Here is an 18291-nt window from a genome sequence, read left to right on the forward strand (position 1 = left end):
TACTTGATCCAACTATGCCACGTCACCACTGTGTCACGACCCCCCTGTGCTAAGTTTTTAATTTTAAAATGTTATAACTTGTTGAAAGATGTATGGATCAATACAATTTTTTTATAAGAAATAATATTTATATACTTCTTTCATTCGACATACTTTTTTTTTTAAATCGGACCATTTCCCTTAATACAGGGGGGATTCAAAACATAAAAATNCCCTTAATACAGGGGGGGTTCAGATCTTTAAAATGCATATAGAAAGTAGAATTTTTCATCTTAATTTTTGAAACTGTTCCGGAATTACTGACACTTTTATATATATATATCTTAAATTAAAGCTTATGTAATATACTTTAATATAAAAAAAAAAAAATTCGGACTTTATTTTGTTTTCATGATGAAAATAGCTACCGTTTTCAAAAATATGTTATTTTTGTGTTAAAATTCTTGTTTTTGTATTTTATTTTATTATAAGGGGATTGCACTGATTTTCATAAATATTATATCAATCTAATTGACATAGTATAAAAAGTTAAACATATTTAAATTTTTTTATTTCTTTGAAGTCGAGAAAGATAACTTTGAAATTTAAACTAGCTAAATTTCCATTTTTATTAAGTGACGAATGCGACGTACGGTTTCTGAGACGGTAACACTTGGGTCTTTCACGACTGTGGCACTGAATTTTTTTTAAATTTTTTTTGAGTTAAAAAAAAATGTTTAACTCATTTAATTTTTATCTCATTTAGATTCAATAATTATCAAGGATCCCATTACTGTAGTCTCCTCTCGTGAGAAGAAATTCATATGAATATTATTTTACTATGTGGTTTTTTTTTTGTAGCTATCATTTATTTTCTCAGCTCTCATTTGACCTACTTTTTTGACAAATTTTTTTTTTTTAAATTAAACACTATCTACAGATTTGCATCGAAGCGCTTTTTGTGATAGTGATTTTAATCACTGTCAGATATCATCTATACTGGACCCAACTATGCCACGACCCCACTGTGCTGGGTTTTTTTTAATATAAATATTGGTTTTGAATTTATAACTATTATACAGAGTGTTTTTTTTATCATAACCCAATCAATTACTACAGATTAAAAATAATTAAAACATTTTTTTTTGGAGTACCTTAAGTTACACATTATTCTTAAATTATTAGCTATTTAATACTTTTAAAGTTCATCCCTTATGTCTTGTAAGAGTGTCAACTTTGTTTTTTTTTAATGAGAACATATATTTTAAAATTAATAATATGTTTGAGGTTTTATTTTAATAGTAAATGACATTTTAATAACCTGTTCCATGATAAACCTGTACTTTTACACATTTGTTTTTGCAACAGTTTATATTGAACAAATTGTTTTATGACATTTGTAGATTATTATAGCGGCATTGATTAGTAGCGTGTATCTGGTAACCAAGTTGTTACCGCATTTTTAAATTGATAAGAAATTGCTTACTTCATACTCGTTAATCTATTTCTGTTAGTTTAATATTTTGTATAAATTCAAATATATTTTAAAATTTTATACCAATTCCATTTGATTTTCAATATTTTATACCTTATTTTAATAGTCTTAAATGTTTAGCTAAAATACTAGCAGATTTTTTTATATGCGTTAAACTTAAACATATAATTAATAAGAAATTTGGTAATGTTATTTAAAATTGAAGTATTATTTACAAAAATCGGAAGCTATCTGTGCTGAATCACTGAAAATTGATAAAATTAGACTAATTATAAATATATGTACTTATCTACATTATCTAGTTAACCAGTATGATTCCATATTTAAATTTTATATATTATATTAACGAATAAAAATAATTACGCTGTGATAAAACAATTTTTGGTTTTCTACACAAGTAATGTAATGGAAACTTCCCAACAAATAAATTTTATAATACTTCTTTAATTGTTTTATCTAGTTATTGGATCAATTGTAAAAATATATAAAATCTGATAAATGAATACGAATTAAAACCTTACAAGTGAGTAATTTAAATATTTGAAAATTATATTTTGAGTTTTCAAACTAATCAGTCGGGTTAAAAGTGTTTAGGACAATTTTTTCAGAACTAATAAAACTTCATTTTTTTTTCGCAGTGGAATCCACAATATTATCTACTCGAATATTTGTTAATAGTTCATATTTACAAAAATCAATTGGTAAGCCAGTTGCATTAATTGGTTTTGTTAAAAAGGTAAGCAATTAATCTGTTTTCTTTAATATAAAAGAATAGGTATATAACTGACATTTCTACCAACATCTATAATAGTAAAATTATTTTATTGTTTTTTAATCAGCAACTTAAAAAAAATTATTTGCTGTTGGGTTGTTTCTATAAAAAATAATTATATATAGGTTAAATATAAGATGGTAATCATAACCATTATTACACAATTCGAAAATATTGTAATGTTTTTCAAACATATTCAATTTGTGAGTTGGCATAAAATTTTACACATTACATGCTTTATAATACTACACACCTAGAGTAGCATTAACACTTTTCAGCCCTGCATTGAGAATAGGGAAATTTTGATGAACATTCAGACCTGGAACACAAAGTGACGTTTTTTTTATTATCAATTAAAAATAAAATGTAAACCTTGTCAATACCCTTAATTCAGGCAAGTGGTGTCTGTTAAGTTTATTCTTATAATTTAATCAATTATTTAGATTAATTCTGATAGTACATCAATTACAATACAAACAACTGATGATCAATCAGTAATAGTTAATTTTCATGAACCTATTGATAGTTATGTTGATGGATGGTTAGAAATACATGGTTTTTTTCAAGACAAAGGAACAGTAAATGGAGATGCATACTTTAATTTACCATCATCAATTACTAATGATTTTGGTATGTTGGCTAAAATTAGTCACAATTTTCTATTAAGATTTTTATTATAACCATTTGAAAAAATTAATTCAATTAATCTGAAGTTTATTTAGAATATTTACAGTTGTATACATGTCTTCATTTTTATGCTGACATTACGCAATTAGCTTGAAACATCAGCACACAATTGATAGAATGGATACAGCTCTAATTATTCTTAATTTGTTTATTCAATAGAATTTTTTTGCGGAATTTAATGTACATTTTTATTGTTTCAAAAATTAAAAAAAAAATTGTAATATGTATGTTTTACTTTGTAGATAAATACCAATTTAATGAGACCATTAAGCTCATGTTCAATATACCTAATCCGTTAAAGTAATGTTGATTTAAATAATTATACCTATATTATGATGTATTAAGTTTCCTTCTCATTATCACAGTAAATGTATTTATTTTATTTTTGTGTTACTTGTTAGAAATAAATTATAAAAATTTAGTTTTTCATTGTTACCTATTTATTTATAACATTCTTAAATAATGAATATATTTTAATTTACAAGCTCCAAAAATACTTATTATAGAGTATGAAGGCCTTGAAATAGGAAACCAAAATTGAGTGAAAAACAAATTTTGAGACTATATTTTTGTTTCTTTACAATTAGTAATCAAATAGTAATAAATAAAATTTATTTAGTTACAGTGAAAGTTTTTGGTAAAAGCTGCTCTACAGCATTTAATTTTGTATTTATACTTGTAAAAATCTTAAATATAAACATATTATTTAGAATACTTTTAAATGGATTAACTTGTTTCAGAAGTGGTTAAATTTTTATAGATTTTATCACTTAATTTTTGTCAACAAATATATTGTTTTTCAAGGATACTTGTAAAACATTTTTTAGTGCTGAATATTAAAATTATACAAGATATTTAAGTGCCTCAAGTTTAACCACTGCCCCATTTGACTACTAAACCTTTAAAACAATAATACATCATATATTATAAATAACAAATAACTATGGTAGTTAATATTTGTAAATTATCACTGTCACAACACTTATATGACTGAATGTATGAATTCAACATTACACAAATTTGATCAATATTTGTTTTATATTATTAAAATGATTTTGTTGATGACAAATACATATATTTTACTCAAGCAGTTTTTATTATTAGTGTTGGAAATTCTTTACAAAGGTAATTCCTAGATCTTTTACTCTTTTTACATCTTATAACTAATTAATATAATAAAGGTATATAGAAAACAATAATTAGGATAAATGTAGAAAACATTAAATTTAGCTTAACATAATTATAGTAATAAAAATAATAATAAAAAGAGTTATGGTTTATTCTTTTTTCTTTAATACATAAATGACATTTATCTATATATAATTATTTAAATTTAAGAGTAAGTTTTTTTATATTACCTAATATTTAACTTTGCAATAAAAAAAAAAAAAAGATAATATATAGTTATTATTATGATGAAGGTACAGCTTTTTTGAATTAATAATACATACAAGAGAGTGTATTTTTCAAAATAGTTGGTTCCATAATAAAAGTCAATAAGAGGAATTAAAAAAAAGGGATTATACCAGCTTTGGCCACTTAGTAGCTAATTAAAAGGATAGCGATTCACATTATTTTTCATATTGAAAATGATAACAACAGAATAAAATAATAGTAAACCATGTATCAAATTAAGGAAAGAGGATAGGTAAAAGGATCCGCCAATAATTTTTTTTATTATTTTAGCGATTACCTGAAACAAAAATTATTGTACATTATGATGTAATACGCTAAAATATAAAAAAAATACACTTCAAGTGAGTTTTTATGCAAGTATTTACATACATACATAAATATATATGATATTGTATATAATTGTGCACAATTTAGAAAATTGAAAACAAAATAGAATTTCAGAGATGACATCAATTTAATTATTTGCAATATTGCAAATTATTTATTAAATTTATATATTCAAAACTAAAATTAAAGTACATGAAGGCTCAATTCTTGCTCGCCTGGTTTGCAGAAGCTAAAAAATATTAAAACAATTTTTAACAATTTTTTTTTGACTAAATAATTTTTTGAAATAAAAAAAAACTGCAATAAAAAATTACGATGCATAAAATTATAAATTAAAGAACTCATTTTAACTCGATTACTTTAATAAAAATTCATTCAATGTAATAATTATTAACACTAAATTTATGGAATATATATATATATATTTTTAATGATCATAATTTTTTCCTGCTGATATTTATTTAGTTTTATAAATTACCTAGAGTGGCTGGAGTTTGAGGGGGAAATGGTTGTGGTCCACCAGCTGCAGCAGCACCAGATACAGGTGAGCCTCCTTGAGGTACAGCAGCACTTTGGCCATCATTATTATATTCTTTTTGTTTAAGCATAGTCCAGTCAAATATGTAATCATATTGATGATTCAATGTTCTAAATAAAATACGAAACAGCTGTCTCAAATACATGTAATCCGGTGACTCTTCAAACCTTAACCCTCGACTATAATTTAGGAACATGGCAAATTCTGCTGGCAGTCCCTAAAATAATATAATGTGTAATATAAATATATAAAAAAAACAATAATACTATATTATTCATCCACATAACTAAATAAAAAAAAAAGGCAGTAATAAAAATATTTTATTTTTATACAAATCTAATGTTAATAATGACTTTAATGAATGCGACAGCCAAAAATTTTTTTAATGATATAAGCACAAAGTTAAGACCAATATTTGCCACCGCTACCATTTAATAAAATTTAAAATTGCTCACATTTTATTTTAAAATTATTTTGAATATCATATACACTAGAGCATACATAAAAGTACAAATTACTAGTTTTTAAAGTGTTTTATAAAGGGCTGAGTCAGTAATGCGGCAGTGCTTATGCATACTGCCTCGAGATTAAAACTCAATCACAGATTACTTTATTTGCTGAGCGATAATTAGTCGCTGCCATCTCTCTTTGGCGACACCTGTCCCAAAGTATCAATAGTTAAGAAACTTACTCTTACGATGAGCCATTATGGCCCATAATGGGCTTAAAATAACAATATAAAAAGGGTTTTATTTTTTAGTTACTTTGTTTTATCATTTCATTTTTAAAAGGATTATTTTTTTGTTGATTTTTTTTAATGTTGTAACTAGTTACCTTGCAAAGGAATTCTACAGGTGTAGACATTTTCTTCTCACTAATTTTTTCATACTTCTGCCTTTTTGTTGCTGCCTAAAAACAAAATTATGATTGATTTTATATTATAAATAAAAGTACTTCATTCTAAAATATACATTATAAATGAATTTAGTTAAATCTATATTATTGAACAACATAGGGAATTTACCTTTAATCCTTGCCATGGCAAACATCCCTTATTAAAATACATAAGTACATATCCCAAAGATTCTATATCATCCCGACGGCTATAAATAATTAATCATTATTTAATAGTAAATAAAGAGTAAAAGTTAATTAATACCTTTGTTCAATTCCTAAATGAGCATTGATTGAAGCATATCGGGCTGTTCCAGTTAAATTTTTGTCCTCACGATATGAAATATGTGTTCTTGTACGCATGTCTCGATATTTTTTTGCCAAACCAAAATCAATCAAAAATAACTGTTAAAAAAAAATTAAAATGAAAATATGCTAATTTTTTTTTAATTTTACTTTTCTTTTTCCTTGCTTTTATTCCAACTACATGAGATTGGCTACTCTTATCCTAAACTTCCACTTGATACATCTCCCACATTAGCTGTCATCATATCACATTTAATAACATTCCTCCATTTTTTCCTTCTTTTATCTTCCTCTACTTCTATCATGTCCTCGCTTATTGTCACTGATCTCCTAATTTCATCTACCTCGTGTTCTCCTTTGTCAAATTGTACTCTAAATGATACGTTTACTCCTACTTATTCTTAATTCCTTTCACATCATCTGGTTCTACTGCTTTATTCTTTTTCAATGATACCACAGCCTTCCATATCTCTTTCTCACAAATTAAATCTACCAGTTCTTCATAACATGAGATATCTGCTAATATCTCTCTCGGATATTCCTCATTCAGTAATTTTTCAAAATACTCTTTTCACCTTTTTTTTTTTTACATTATCTTATAAAATTTTTTTTAATTTTAATAATTTTGAAAATTTAGATGACCATTAAATATAACAAATATTTAAAAAAAATTACTTTATTGCAATGACGACCTATTCCCATAAGAAAATTGTCTGGTTTTATATCACGATGTATAAAGCTTTTACAGTGTACATATTCAATGCGGCTTATCATTTGATCAGCAAGCATAAGCACAGTTTTTAAGGTAAACCGTCGAGAACAGAAATTGAATAGATCTTCTAATGATGGCCCTAACAAGTCCATAACTAAGATGTTGTAATTCCTTTCTAATCCAAACCACCTAAGATAAAAATATATAATTAGACAATTTAACAATTTTTCACTATAATAGTGTACTTATTATAAAAGAGCTGCAACTGTAATTATAATTAAAATAGAGTGAGTATAATTTTTTTATTTTTTAAGAAACTAATGTGAAAAATATTAGTTGGAATATAATTTTTTTTAGTTTGGCATTAGCTTTCCATAATTAAAATTGAAGATATCAGTCTTAATAAATTATTATTCATTATTATAATTATAGTATGTATACTATTAAGATATAAAAACTAGCAGGAGTGTATTTATAGGGAGCACAGGAGCACTTGCCTTTCCCCATTTACTGGGTCATTTTAATATTTTATCAAACAATTTAATAATGTATAATGAGTTATTGATTAATATTAATTGAAATAACTTAAATTATTTTCTGTTATAACAAAAAATTCAAGTTTTTCTAATATTCAGTGAATAAAATTGGCTTTCAAATAAAGAGACTACAACTTAATATAAGAGTAATTTTTCTTTTGTGAAATTCATTTAAGGGTATAACTCCAATGACATGTTGGAAAAATAGTACTTTGGAGAAAAGAATAATAAGTTTACTGGTGTAAACTGATTCGGATACTTTCCAAAGCAAAACTACGTTTATTGCTGTAGATAGTTAAATTTACCCAGTTACCTGAACGGTAAATTGAACGTATTTATCATTTTAAAAATTAAACATAACTATTAGCTCATGTAAAACACCGAGTTTTATTATAAACCGATCTATCGTAAACCTCTCGATTACTCTCAAAATAAATACAATATTGTAAAGAATTGTTTGATTTCTTTTAGTTACGTATATTTCTTGATAATATAATAACATTATATAATAATTATAATTGACCAGTCATTTTCTTAATCATATTATTTTCCATTTTATAAGATAGTCTAATATGTGAGTTGCTATTTAAAAAAATTAAGTTGATAATTCTTTAGGTTATAAGGGATGATTTTAAAAAGTAATTATTAGCTGATAAATTAAGTAGTATACGTAATTAAAGGAAATCAATAATTTTTTTTCCAATATTATATTTATTTTGCAAATAATGTAGTGGTTTATGATAAACCGATCACTCTGTATATAAAAGTATTACATAAACTATGATCGTCAGTTGACCTAATTACCTAATTTTTATTAGTCATCAAAAACTGAAAAAAGACCTAAATGACTATTCAACCTTAAATTAATCATGTGTCTTTTATATATACACAAAGAAAAATGATACTTTTTGTAATAAAATATTTCATTTTTTATTTTCGAAATTGAACACAAAAAAGATTTATTAATTTTTTACATTTAAAACTTTAATGCCTTTATGTCTAAATTAATTTTAACCTTTTTTTTTTTTAAATATAACATAAAATTTAAAACTTAAATGGCGCCAAAGGTAATGAAACCGCCTTATTCAATATTAGATTTATAATCCGAGTCTCTAAATGTCTTAATCCAGGCTTAAATATATATCTATAAAAATATTCCATTTTATTTAATAGCATCTTTTATCCAAAACACGTTCACACAATAAAAATTAAAAATAATAAATTAAATTAAAACTTGAATATTAAATAGATTAATTCGATAGAGAAAATATAATAAAACATTAATTTTAATTAAAATATTAATTTTGTAAGTTTTTAAGTTATTTTATAATAATTTTAAAACATTAAAAAAAAATAGAATTTAAGGTGTTAAGTTTATATTATTATGTTATTCAATTTGGAAATCCTTGTTTATAACTGTCAACTTAGTTTTGATTTAATTGCATAATTTGCAAATTTTTCCTCAAACATTTTTTTTCGAGGTGTATTTAGTACTCTTCCAGGGGTGATTTAATTTTATCTAATGCAAATGACAGGCTTGTGGTATTTTTTTTTGATAAAAACAAAGTTGAGAGCAAATAAAAGGTTCCTATATCGAGAAATATAAAAAATTAATACAGCTCCATAAATTTTTATAGCATTATTCCATGGGTAATCAATTATCACAATTGACATAAAAAAGCCAATCTGAACTAATCTCTAAAATGCACCCTGGAATTTTAGAAGTGTGATGTTACTTTTAATAGTACGTTGTACAAATTAAATGTATTTGTCTAGACTGAATGAATGAACTGTTCGAGCATTAAAAAAAATTCAAAACTTTCATTAGTTTCAGCGATAATACAATTTTCGTAATAGTACCATTTAAAAAATTAACATTAAAACAACAAGTGTTGTACATATTACATATTTTTTAACCAATTCTTGAATAAATCGTATATTAACCTTCTATCCAAATATCACAAAATATTATAAATTCAGTTATTCCTAGAATAATCCATAAACAGATAACATAAATCATAATAACAAACATATTAAATATACGGAACTCGTGGTCGTGGAGTAAAGAGCAAGCAGCTGACAAGCTTCTAATGAAAACAATAGGTCTATAGTTTAATGGCTTTTACCATGTTGCCAGATACTCGAAGTCAGCGCAACACCAAGGATTATTTGTATGTTGTCAGATTCACCAGAGAAATGTATCGTCATGGTACTAAGTAATAATTTCATCCAATATATTATTATTACAGAATATAACTTAAAAAATTTGCTCTTCAGCTATTATTTAATTGGAAAACAAAAAAAACTATTACCATTAAATTATTTATTGTTATTTTTAGTTCGTGCATAATTAATTGCATTTTAATAATAATTATAAGATTAATTAAGAAGCAATTTTATACTTACAACTTTTGAAAATAATATTAATAATGTGATTAAGTTCATATTTCGTTTATGCCACTTAACCCCAATCTAAATATTAGAACCTCTGCCAAACTGTTAATTTAAAAAAAAAAATGTTGAACAGATCTTTTTATTATCTAATTAAAAATGGAGAATTATAATAAAAGGTATTTTCTTAATATAGACTAAAGCACAATCGTCAAAATATAAAATAATAATACTGTCGAGTAAAAGTTATAGAATTTGTTAGTTTGATCTATTGGACCTAGTTAAAAAATTATTTCCAACACACATGTATGCATAACTAATAAATTTCATAGTTTAGAAACGGAAAAATTAATAAACATGTCAATTTTAATATAAATTTTCATGTTTTATTAGAGATTTGTTACGTAAAATATACGCAAGATTCATATATTTCAACAATTGAGTGGCGATAAATGAAAGTAAAAACATCGTAAAAAATCTAGAAACTTATACACAAATATAATTCTTGTATATCTTTTACTATAATTTAAACTGTCACAAGTGCATTTCCAAATTAAATATATAAAAATAAACCTAAATTTGGTATTTAAATGTTGTTAACCTAAATTAACTTTTTCTTAAAACTTAAAATAAACATAGGATAAGGAAAAGATATGATACTGTCTTGGTTACGCCGCCATTCAAAGCCAAATTTTGAAAGTTGATATAAAGTCTAGCTTCTATTTTCCACAATTTTAAAGCCTCTCACGTTGATGAGTGATAAGTATTCTATAGTTACCTAATTGAATTTAGATCCTGCATTTATAAATTTGAACAGGGACTTTTAAATCACATTGCTAGGGTTTGAAATAATATGCTTTTAAATATATTCTGAATATATCATCAACTAGTACAAATTTTTATTAATGATTTGAAAACCTAGTAATAATCTGTTACTATTCTAGAAGGAGTACACTAAGGTTCTGCTTTAATCCCTTACTTAATTTTTATAGTGATGGGTGAAATAACTAGAGAAATACTAGGTAAAGTACCATGGTGCATGTTGTTCGCTGACGATATAGTGTTACTAGAAGAGAAAATTAATCATACGCTAGTGGTGTGGCGATCAGCTATTTAAGGAATAGGATTAAGAATAAATAGTAGTAAGACAGAGTATATAGAGTACGAGTTTGATAAAGAAGAACACAAGGTAGGTGGAATGAGGAGACCAGTGACAATAGGCGAGGACGTGATTGGAGATGTGGAAATTTTTAAGTATTTAGGATCAGTTGTACAAGAAAAACAGAGATATTGACGAGAATGTAAGACACAGGATTAAATTCGGGTGGGTTAAGTGGAAAGGTGCGTCTGGTGTGTTATGTAATAAGACAATTCCACTGAGACTGAAAGGGAAGTTCTATAAGACTGTAGTGAGACCAGCTATGTTGTATGGTTCAGAGTGTTGGGCGGTTGACAAGTAAGAAAAACAGAGAATAAATGTAGCATAGTTGAGAACGCTTAGATGGATAAGTGGAGTGACTAGAAAAGATAGGATAAAGAACGAACATATAAGAGGGAGTATAGGTGTAGCGTCAATTGTGAATATATAGATGAAAGAAAATAGACATAGATGGTTTGGTCATGTTATGAGGAGAGAGGAATCGGATGCTGTAAGAACAGTTGTAGAAATGAATGTTAAAGAAAAAAGAGGTAAATGAAGACCAAAAAAGAGATGGACAGATGTTGTTAAATGCGATATAAAAATGGGTGATGTGAGCGTAGATGATGTGGGAGACCATGTCAAGTTGAAGTTTAGGATAAGAGTGGCCGACCCAAAGTAGTGGGATTAAGGCGAGGAAAAAAAAAAGATTTTAATAATTATTATAAACTATTTAACAAAATATAATGTAAATACCAATTAAGTAGATTATAGTTATCTAACAATTGAATTATACATAATACAAATAATATATATTAATAACCCTTAGGTTAAGGGTGGACGAACCCAAAGTAGTCGGAATAAAGGCCTAGAAAAAAAGATATATACATACACGCAGAAATAAAATTTTAAAAAATGTATTTTTTTTCCAAAAAATGATGTAAATGGATCTATGTAAAGTCTATCTAATAGACTTTACATAGATCCATTATAGAGATAATGTATCCTAGCACCTAGTAAGTTTACTATTTTTATTAGGGTGAGTTCCTATGTAGATGGCTAGTAGTATTACTATGCACCGTACTGACTCTGTTAAAGGGATGATACGACCAAATCGGTAATCAGTTCGAAACTCGAGCACGGGTGCATTTATTTGCTGAGCGAGAGATCAGTTCGGTAATTGAAATCGCTACTTCTCTCTCCGGCGACAGACTAACCTTTCCCGAAGTATCAAAAGCTAGGAATTTTCTCCTATAGGTTAAGCCGCTCTAACTCTTAATGGGTATAAAAAGCGAAAAAAAAATTCTGTCACTGAGATTATAGTTTTATAAGGTTTATTCCGCCTAAAACGAAATATATTTCTATGCTACTATATAATTTTACAAAAAAAAAAAAAAAAAAAACAAGCTTGAGACCTTTAAAAAAACTTAAACAAAATGTATAAATTGATATAGTTCCTAGTTCTATATATCACACTGTTATAAACTTCAGCACTAGTATTAATTTTTTTTTTATTAAATAAAAATATAAAATCTACAGGTCAATATTTTCGAATTTTAATTGAAAATCTTAAGGTAAACTAAAATTTAACTCACCCAATCAAACTTTATAAAAAATAATTATTTGAACTATAAAATTATAAAAATTAATTATAGCTGACTATTTAGTTCTAAAATTATATTTTTGATAACAATATAAGATTGAATCAATACATAAACATAAATATATGTTAACTAGGACTAAAAAATATAGTAAACTCTACATTTTTAGTACCTTTAAAGCCAAATCTAATAAATTAATTCCAAAGAAGTACTTTATTAAATCTATACATCAACATACACAACAAAAAAGTTATACAAAAAAATTGAATATGATATTATGAGATATTTGTATTAAGGATTTAGTACTTTATAATTATTTTACTAAAAATTTCTACCATCTCAACAAAACATTTTGGTAAGAGTTGGAAATTTTACTATTTTAATTAAAAACAACACAGCACAGTGGGGTCGTGGCATAGTTGGGTCCAGTATAGATGATATCTGATAGTGATTAAAATCACTATCATAAAAACGCTTTGATGCAAATCTGTAAATAGTGTTTAATTAAAAAAAAAAAAATTTGTCAAAAAAGTAGGTCAAATGAGAGCTGAGAAAATAAATGATAGCTACAAAAAAAAAACCACATAGTAAAATAATATTAATATGAATTTCTTCTAACGAGAGGAGACTACAGTAATGGAATCCTTGATAATTATTGAAGTTATTGAATCTAAATGAGATAAAAATCAAATGAGTTAAACATTTTTTTCTAACTCAAAAAGAATTGAGAAAAAATTCAGTGACACAGTTGAGAAAGACCCAAGTGTTACGGTCTCAAAAACCGTACGTCGCATTCGTAATTTAATAAAAATGGAAATTTAGCTAGTTCAAATTTTAAAGTTAATTTTCTTGACTTCAAAGAAACAAAAAAAATTAAATATGATTAATTTTTTATACTATGTCATTTAGATTGATATAATATTTATGAAAATCAGTGTAATCTTCTTATAATAAAATAAAATACAAAATCAAGAATTTTAACACAATAATAGCATATTTTTAAATACGGTAGCTATTTTCACCATGTATTCTCGTAATAAGATATTTTAAAATAAAATAAAATACAAAACCTAGAATTTTAATAGAACAATAGCATATTTTTGAATACGGTAGCCATTTGCGCATAGAAGATAGGTCGTCGGGACAAATTTTTTTTTTCATTTTATAGTACATAAAAGAAGCTTTAATTTGATATATGTTTAAAGGACGCAGTATTTCCGGAACATTTTCAAAAATTAAGTTGAAAAAGTTAGTTTTTGTAAAAAAGTTGCTATTTTAAATCCCCCCCAATGAACAGGTTAAGTGTTAGATTTTCAAAAAAATTATATCAAATAAAAGGGAAATATCTAAGGTTTTAGTATAAAAAAAAATTATGTTGATTTGTTTATTTTTGAAAAAGTTATGGAAGTTTTAAGAAAAAAAAGTGAAAAAAAAATGACAAAATTTACCGATTTTTAAATTTGTAATTTTTTTGGATATTTCTCCCATTTGCGGGGAACGAGATAAAATTTTTCAATTTTTAAGGATAATGTCTTCAACTAGATACGATTTGTGATCTTTTGACGTATTGTTGAAAGAAATTGGTCCAGTGAGAGCTGAGAAAAAATGGCAACAGACATAACAAAAAAAAAAAAAAAGACACATCATGGTAAAATTAATACCTTCTCAGCTTCGCATTGAAGCTAAAATATATATTCCAAAATCATTAATAGTACACCATTTTCACATTAAACAATATTTAATATATGATTAAAATAAACTACTAATTAAAAAATTCCAATTTTGGCTGATACGTTCATTTAATTATCTTACACAGCATTTTTCAATTAAAATTATTTTGTAGAATAGAGAAAGTGTAAAGTGAGTAAAAGATTGTCAAGTTATTCCAGGCAAGAATGTCACCTAGACTAAATGTAATGGAGTTATGGTGTAGTGGGAAGAAAGGATACAAAAACACAAAGAATACAGGAAAAGAATCAAGGATCTGGTGGTGGAAATTGAAAGGGGAAAAAGTTTTTAAAGATAGTAAAAGAGAGAACGGAGTGGAATGTAGAGGAAGACATCAATTATGTGTGGAATAGAATTGCTAGTTGTGTAAAGAATACTACAAAAGAGATTGTTGGTGCGAGTACAAGTAAAATACCAGGAAACAAGGAAGCCGGGTGGTGAGATGAGGATATTCAGAAAATCATAGAAAGTAAGAAAAATTAATTCAAAGTATGGCAAAAAACAAAATGAGAGAAGATTGGATGGAGTAAAAATACTTGTGTAAATAAGCCAAGTGTGCGGTAGGTAAGGTCGGTATTTAAAGGTAAAGAAGACATACAGGAGTTTGGAAATTATAGAGGCATAACGCTTATGAGTTATAGTATGAAAATTTGGGAAAAAGTAATAGATAAGAGAATAATATATGAGACATTGATATCTAAAAACCAGTTTGGATTTATGTCTGTTATGTCAACAATAAAGTCATTATTTTGTGTGAGACTTTATTGATAGAAATGAAATAAACAAGGTCATGTACAAGTATGTAATACATTAGATATCAGTATACTCATGTTTAAGTTAACTAGCACCTAGTTAGTTTGCTATTTTTATTAGGGTGGGTTCCTATGTAGATAGCTAGTAGTATTACTATGCAATATCATTTGAAAAATATAAAACAAAAGTTTATTTTTTGTTTAACAGATTTAAAACTTGTTCGATAACTACAAAAGTACTTGAAATACAGAGATCTATAAATGTGTAAAACGATAATTATTCAAGTTAACTATCTGGTGATATAAAATTATTTAACTAAGTTCAATTCTATGATAAAACAATCAATTTCCTGGTAGGTATTAATTGATTACCTTTTAAAAAAAGTTCATTCAATTCATTTCGGCCTATACTGAGTTGTGTTAAGATATTTATTTTCATTAATATTTTTAATTAGTTTATATTAATACTATACACAATAAACCACATAACAATTTATTTTTGCAAAGCTTTATGAATAAAGTTAAAGATTTATCTCTTAGTGGTTTATTTATAAATTTAGGCAAACGACACACATTATAATTAATGGATTTTGTTATAAGAAACCTGCTAAGAGTTTTGAAATGTAAATCATATAGTAGTTACTTTCCTGTACTAAATCTAATATAGAAGGTATCTATTTTTCAAAATAGTTTGTTTTTCAGAAACTAAATTTACTAAAAGAACACACAATGATTTTATTATACAAAGTTAATGAAGAACATCATAATACTATAACTGCATCATTAATATACCAAATTACTAATATTAATATAGTCAATGACTTCCCTTGAATTATATGCACCTAATATGACTTAGAGTGATTAGTATTTAGTTAATTTTGGTGAACAATTAAGGTGTATTTTGTAGAAAACTTTAAGGTGAAAAATATTAGTTGTCAGCCTATAGTGATAATAATTTTAAATTTCTATAAAATATTTAATATTTTAAACTATGTTGGTGTAAAAACAGGGTAATTCTAAAGTATTTTTTAAAAGTAAGTTAAAATAAAAAAATAATTATTTATCATTTGTAAATCATATACTTAATCAAGGTTATTAATATTTATAAAATATTATTCTATTCTTATTCTAAAACTGTTAATTAATATTAATTTAGATTCATTTAATGTTTAGTAAACATTTAATATACATTAAAAAAATTAATCAATTTTTAATATTCATTCAATATTTTCCATTAAATTTAAATGTTTTATAAATATTTATTAAATATATTTATGCTGTGTGAGCTAGATACTCAAAATATTCTTTCTGTGATAAACATTTTAAAGTGTAATTAAGTAAATAAAATGATGATAATATTACATTGGCAATATTTTTTTGTTTTAATGTATTAAAAATATATTTAATTTGGTATAATCTAAATAAACAATTGAGATGTTTTGAATAAATTTGTAAGTATGTCAAATCTAATAATTATGTAAATTAACTTTATTTTAAATAAAAAGACATTCCAACACTTACCTCATATGAGGTATTCCAACTCCTCCTTGTAATACTTTATACAACCTGCTTTCATATTGAAGTTGAGGATGACGAGCTTTAGCACTTTCAAATTTTATTGCCACTTCCTAAAAAAATAAATTATATAATATGATTTTAAAAGTATTAAAATTTTTTTAATATATTAAAAATTATTGTTTCTCGGTAATAGTAATACTATTAAATAAAAAGAATGATTTTTAAATGAGTTTCTAAGTTACTTTATTGAATTTAAGATCATGTTATTTATTACTTACAATAGTATTTAAATTTTAATTAAATTTATTAAAAAATTAATTATTATGAAATTTTGGAAAACAAAATAATATTTTGACACAATTGCAATCAACAAAACAATTATTAATTAATGTTCACTGTAGTTAAAATAACAATTAAACTTTTAACAATTTTCTTTTTAGAATCAAAAACTTCAACATAAAAATGAATTTCTATATTTATTCACTTGAAATTGTAATAAAAAAATTTAGTTTAAAAGGAAGTTAAAAATCAACAACTCTCATAACAGTAATCAAAGTTAAGTTTTGATAACATGTTATTAACTAAAGTTAATAATACCAACGAAGTCATGTAATGAGTCACGTTATATCTATATCAATGATGGCTCGTTTTATAATCCACCAAATTGAAAAATTAACATTCTCAAAAGATAAAATACTGAAGTTCAAAACAATATTCACCTCCCCATTGATAACATTAAGGCCGAGAAATATCTCGCCAAACGAACCACTGCCGAGCCTTCGTACAACACGGTATTTTCCACCACCTATGTAATCATGTTTGAACGTATTGGCGACATTCGACATTTTGCGAACGGCTCCCCAGACAATTATTCAGCTCTCAAAAGTTTAATGAGGCGTCGGATATACCTGGGCGCGCACAAGTTGTTAATATTTAAAATAATTTAATCGATTTTCCTTAACTTAGTATTGTTCACATAACGGACTGCAGACTAGAGAAAATCGACAAAAACAAAAAATTAAATTATTACTCCGATTACGTCTGATCGCTTTGTTGTTGTTGGCTCGTCTGACATTAATTCCATAGAGCGACGTTAGCGACACTAGCGGTTTATTATGTGATAAATTTCAAAGAGATCACGGAAAAAAATTACAAGCGGCGGTCATTTTAAAGAATTTATTTTTTCTAAATCATAACAGTAATAAATAAATATAATTGAAAAATTTATAGCTTTCATTAGTGACAATGCAAGTAACATTGTTAAGGCATCTAAAATTGTTCAAAATAAATTTGATTATGAAAATGTGTTAACGTGTTTGACACATACTTACGTGTGATTAATTGCAAACATCATTCAATAATAAAAACTAATAAATGTGCACAATTCCTTTCACACAAAATTCAGGCAATATTGAAAGAAAAAAACATAAATGTAATTGTTCAATTGCTAGTAAAAACCTGATGACATAATCATTTGATCTCCTATACAATTTTTTTAATT

The 18291-nt window shown here is 25.4% G+C and overlaps 2 protein-coding genes across 7 annotated transcripts; one reads left to right on the forward strand and one right to left on the reverse strand.

Annotated features, from left to right (window-relative positions):
• The first annotated feature begins 1505 nt into the window (after nucleotides 1-1505).
• LOC126900287 (uncharacterized) lies at nucleotides 1506-3362 on the forward strand. 4 transcript variants are annotated; one of them, XM_050675897.1, is made up of 5 exons: nucleotides 1506-1876; nucleotides 1935-1997; nucleotides 2113-2210; nucleotides 2690-2876; nucleotides 2960-3169. In XM_050675897.1, coding segments are annotated over exons 2-5 (354 nt in total). In that variant the 5' UTR covers nucleotides 1506-1876; nucleotides 1935-1996; the 3' UTR covers nucleotides 3028-3169. The 4 variants fall into 4 exon arrangements, with proteins under 4 accessions (XP_050531854.1, XP_050531853.1, XP_050531856.1 ...); XM_050675896.1 differs by having other exon boundaries at nucleotides 1507-1871; XM_050675899.1 differs by having other exon boundaries at nucleotides 1508-1871; nucleotides 2969-3169.
• On the reverse strand, nucleotides 2392-17869 carry LOC126900286 (casein kinase I). 3 transcript variants are annotated; one of them, XM_050675893.1, is made up of 8 exons: nucleotides 17510-17869; nucleotides 16794-16900; nucleotides 7090-7315; nucleotides 6374-6513; nucleotides 6239-6317; nucleotides 6049-6123; nucleotides 5155-5431; nucleotides 2392-2565 (listed from the first exon to the last, which is right to left on the reverse strand). In XM_050675893.1, exons 1-8 carry the CDS (start codon nucleotides 17633-17635, stop codon nucleotides 2492-2494), a joined length of 1104 nt encoding a protein of 367 aa, XP_050531850.1. In that variant the 5' UTR covers nucleotides 17636-17869; the 3' UTR covers nucleotides 2392-2491. The 3 variants fall into 3 exon arrangements, with proteins under 3 accessions (XP_050531850.1, XP_050531852.1, XP_050531851.1); XM_050675895.1 differs by lacking the exon at nucleotides 2392-2565 and adding an exon at nucleotides 4189-4626 and having other exon boundaries at nucleotides 17510-17868; XM_050675894.1 differs by lacking the exon at nucleotides 2392-2565 and adding an exon at nucleotides 4785-4905 and having other exon boundaries at nucleotides 17510-17868.
• Between the last annotated feature and the right edge of the window lie 422 nt (nucleotides 17870-18291).

Source organism: Daktulosphaira vitifoliae, unplaced genomic scaffold (assembly GCF_025091365.1).
Source record: "Daktulosphaira vitifoliae isolate Bord-2020 unplaced genomic scaffold, ASM2509136v1 Scaffold_3, whole genome shotgun sequence".
In the NCBI taxonomy this organism is placed as follows: domain Eukaryota; kingdom Metazoa; phylum Arthropoda; class Insecta; order Hemiptera; family Phylloxeridae; genus Daktulosphaira; species Daktulosphaira vitifoliae.

Excerpts from the sequence above, each read along its gene's own strand:
- LOC126900286 (XM_050675893.1), bottom strand. The coding sequence starts at position 17,635 with ATGTCGAATGTCGCCAATACGTTCAAACATGATTACATAGGTGGTGGA. Across the intron at positions 7,316-16,793 it reads GTTGGAATACCTCATATGAG|GTGGTTTGGATTAGAAAGGA; the intron begins GTAAGTGTTGGA and ends TTTTTATCTTAG. Across the intron at positions 6,318-6,373 it reads CATTTAGGAATTGAACAAAG|CCGTCGGGATGATATAGAAT; the intron begins GTATTAATTAAC and ends AATTATTTATAG.
- LOC126900287 (XM_050675897.1), top strand. Across the intron at positions 2,211-2,689 it reads TAATTGGTTTTGTTAAAAAG|ATTAATTCTGATAGTACATC; the intron begins GTAAGCAATTAA and ends TCAATTATTTAG. Across the intron at positions 2,877-2,959 it reads ATCAATTACTAATGATTTTG|TTTATTTAGAATATTTACAG; the intron begins GTATGTTGGCTA and ends ATTAATCTGAAG.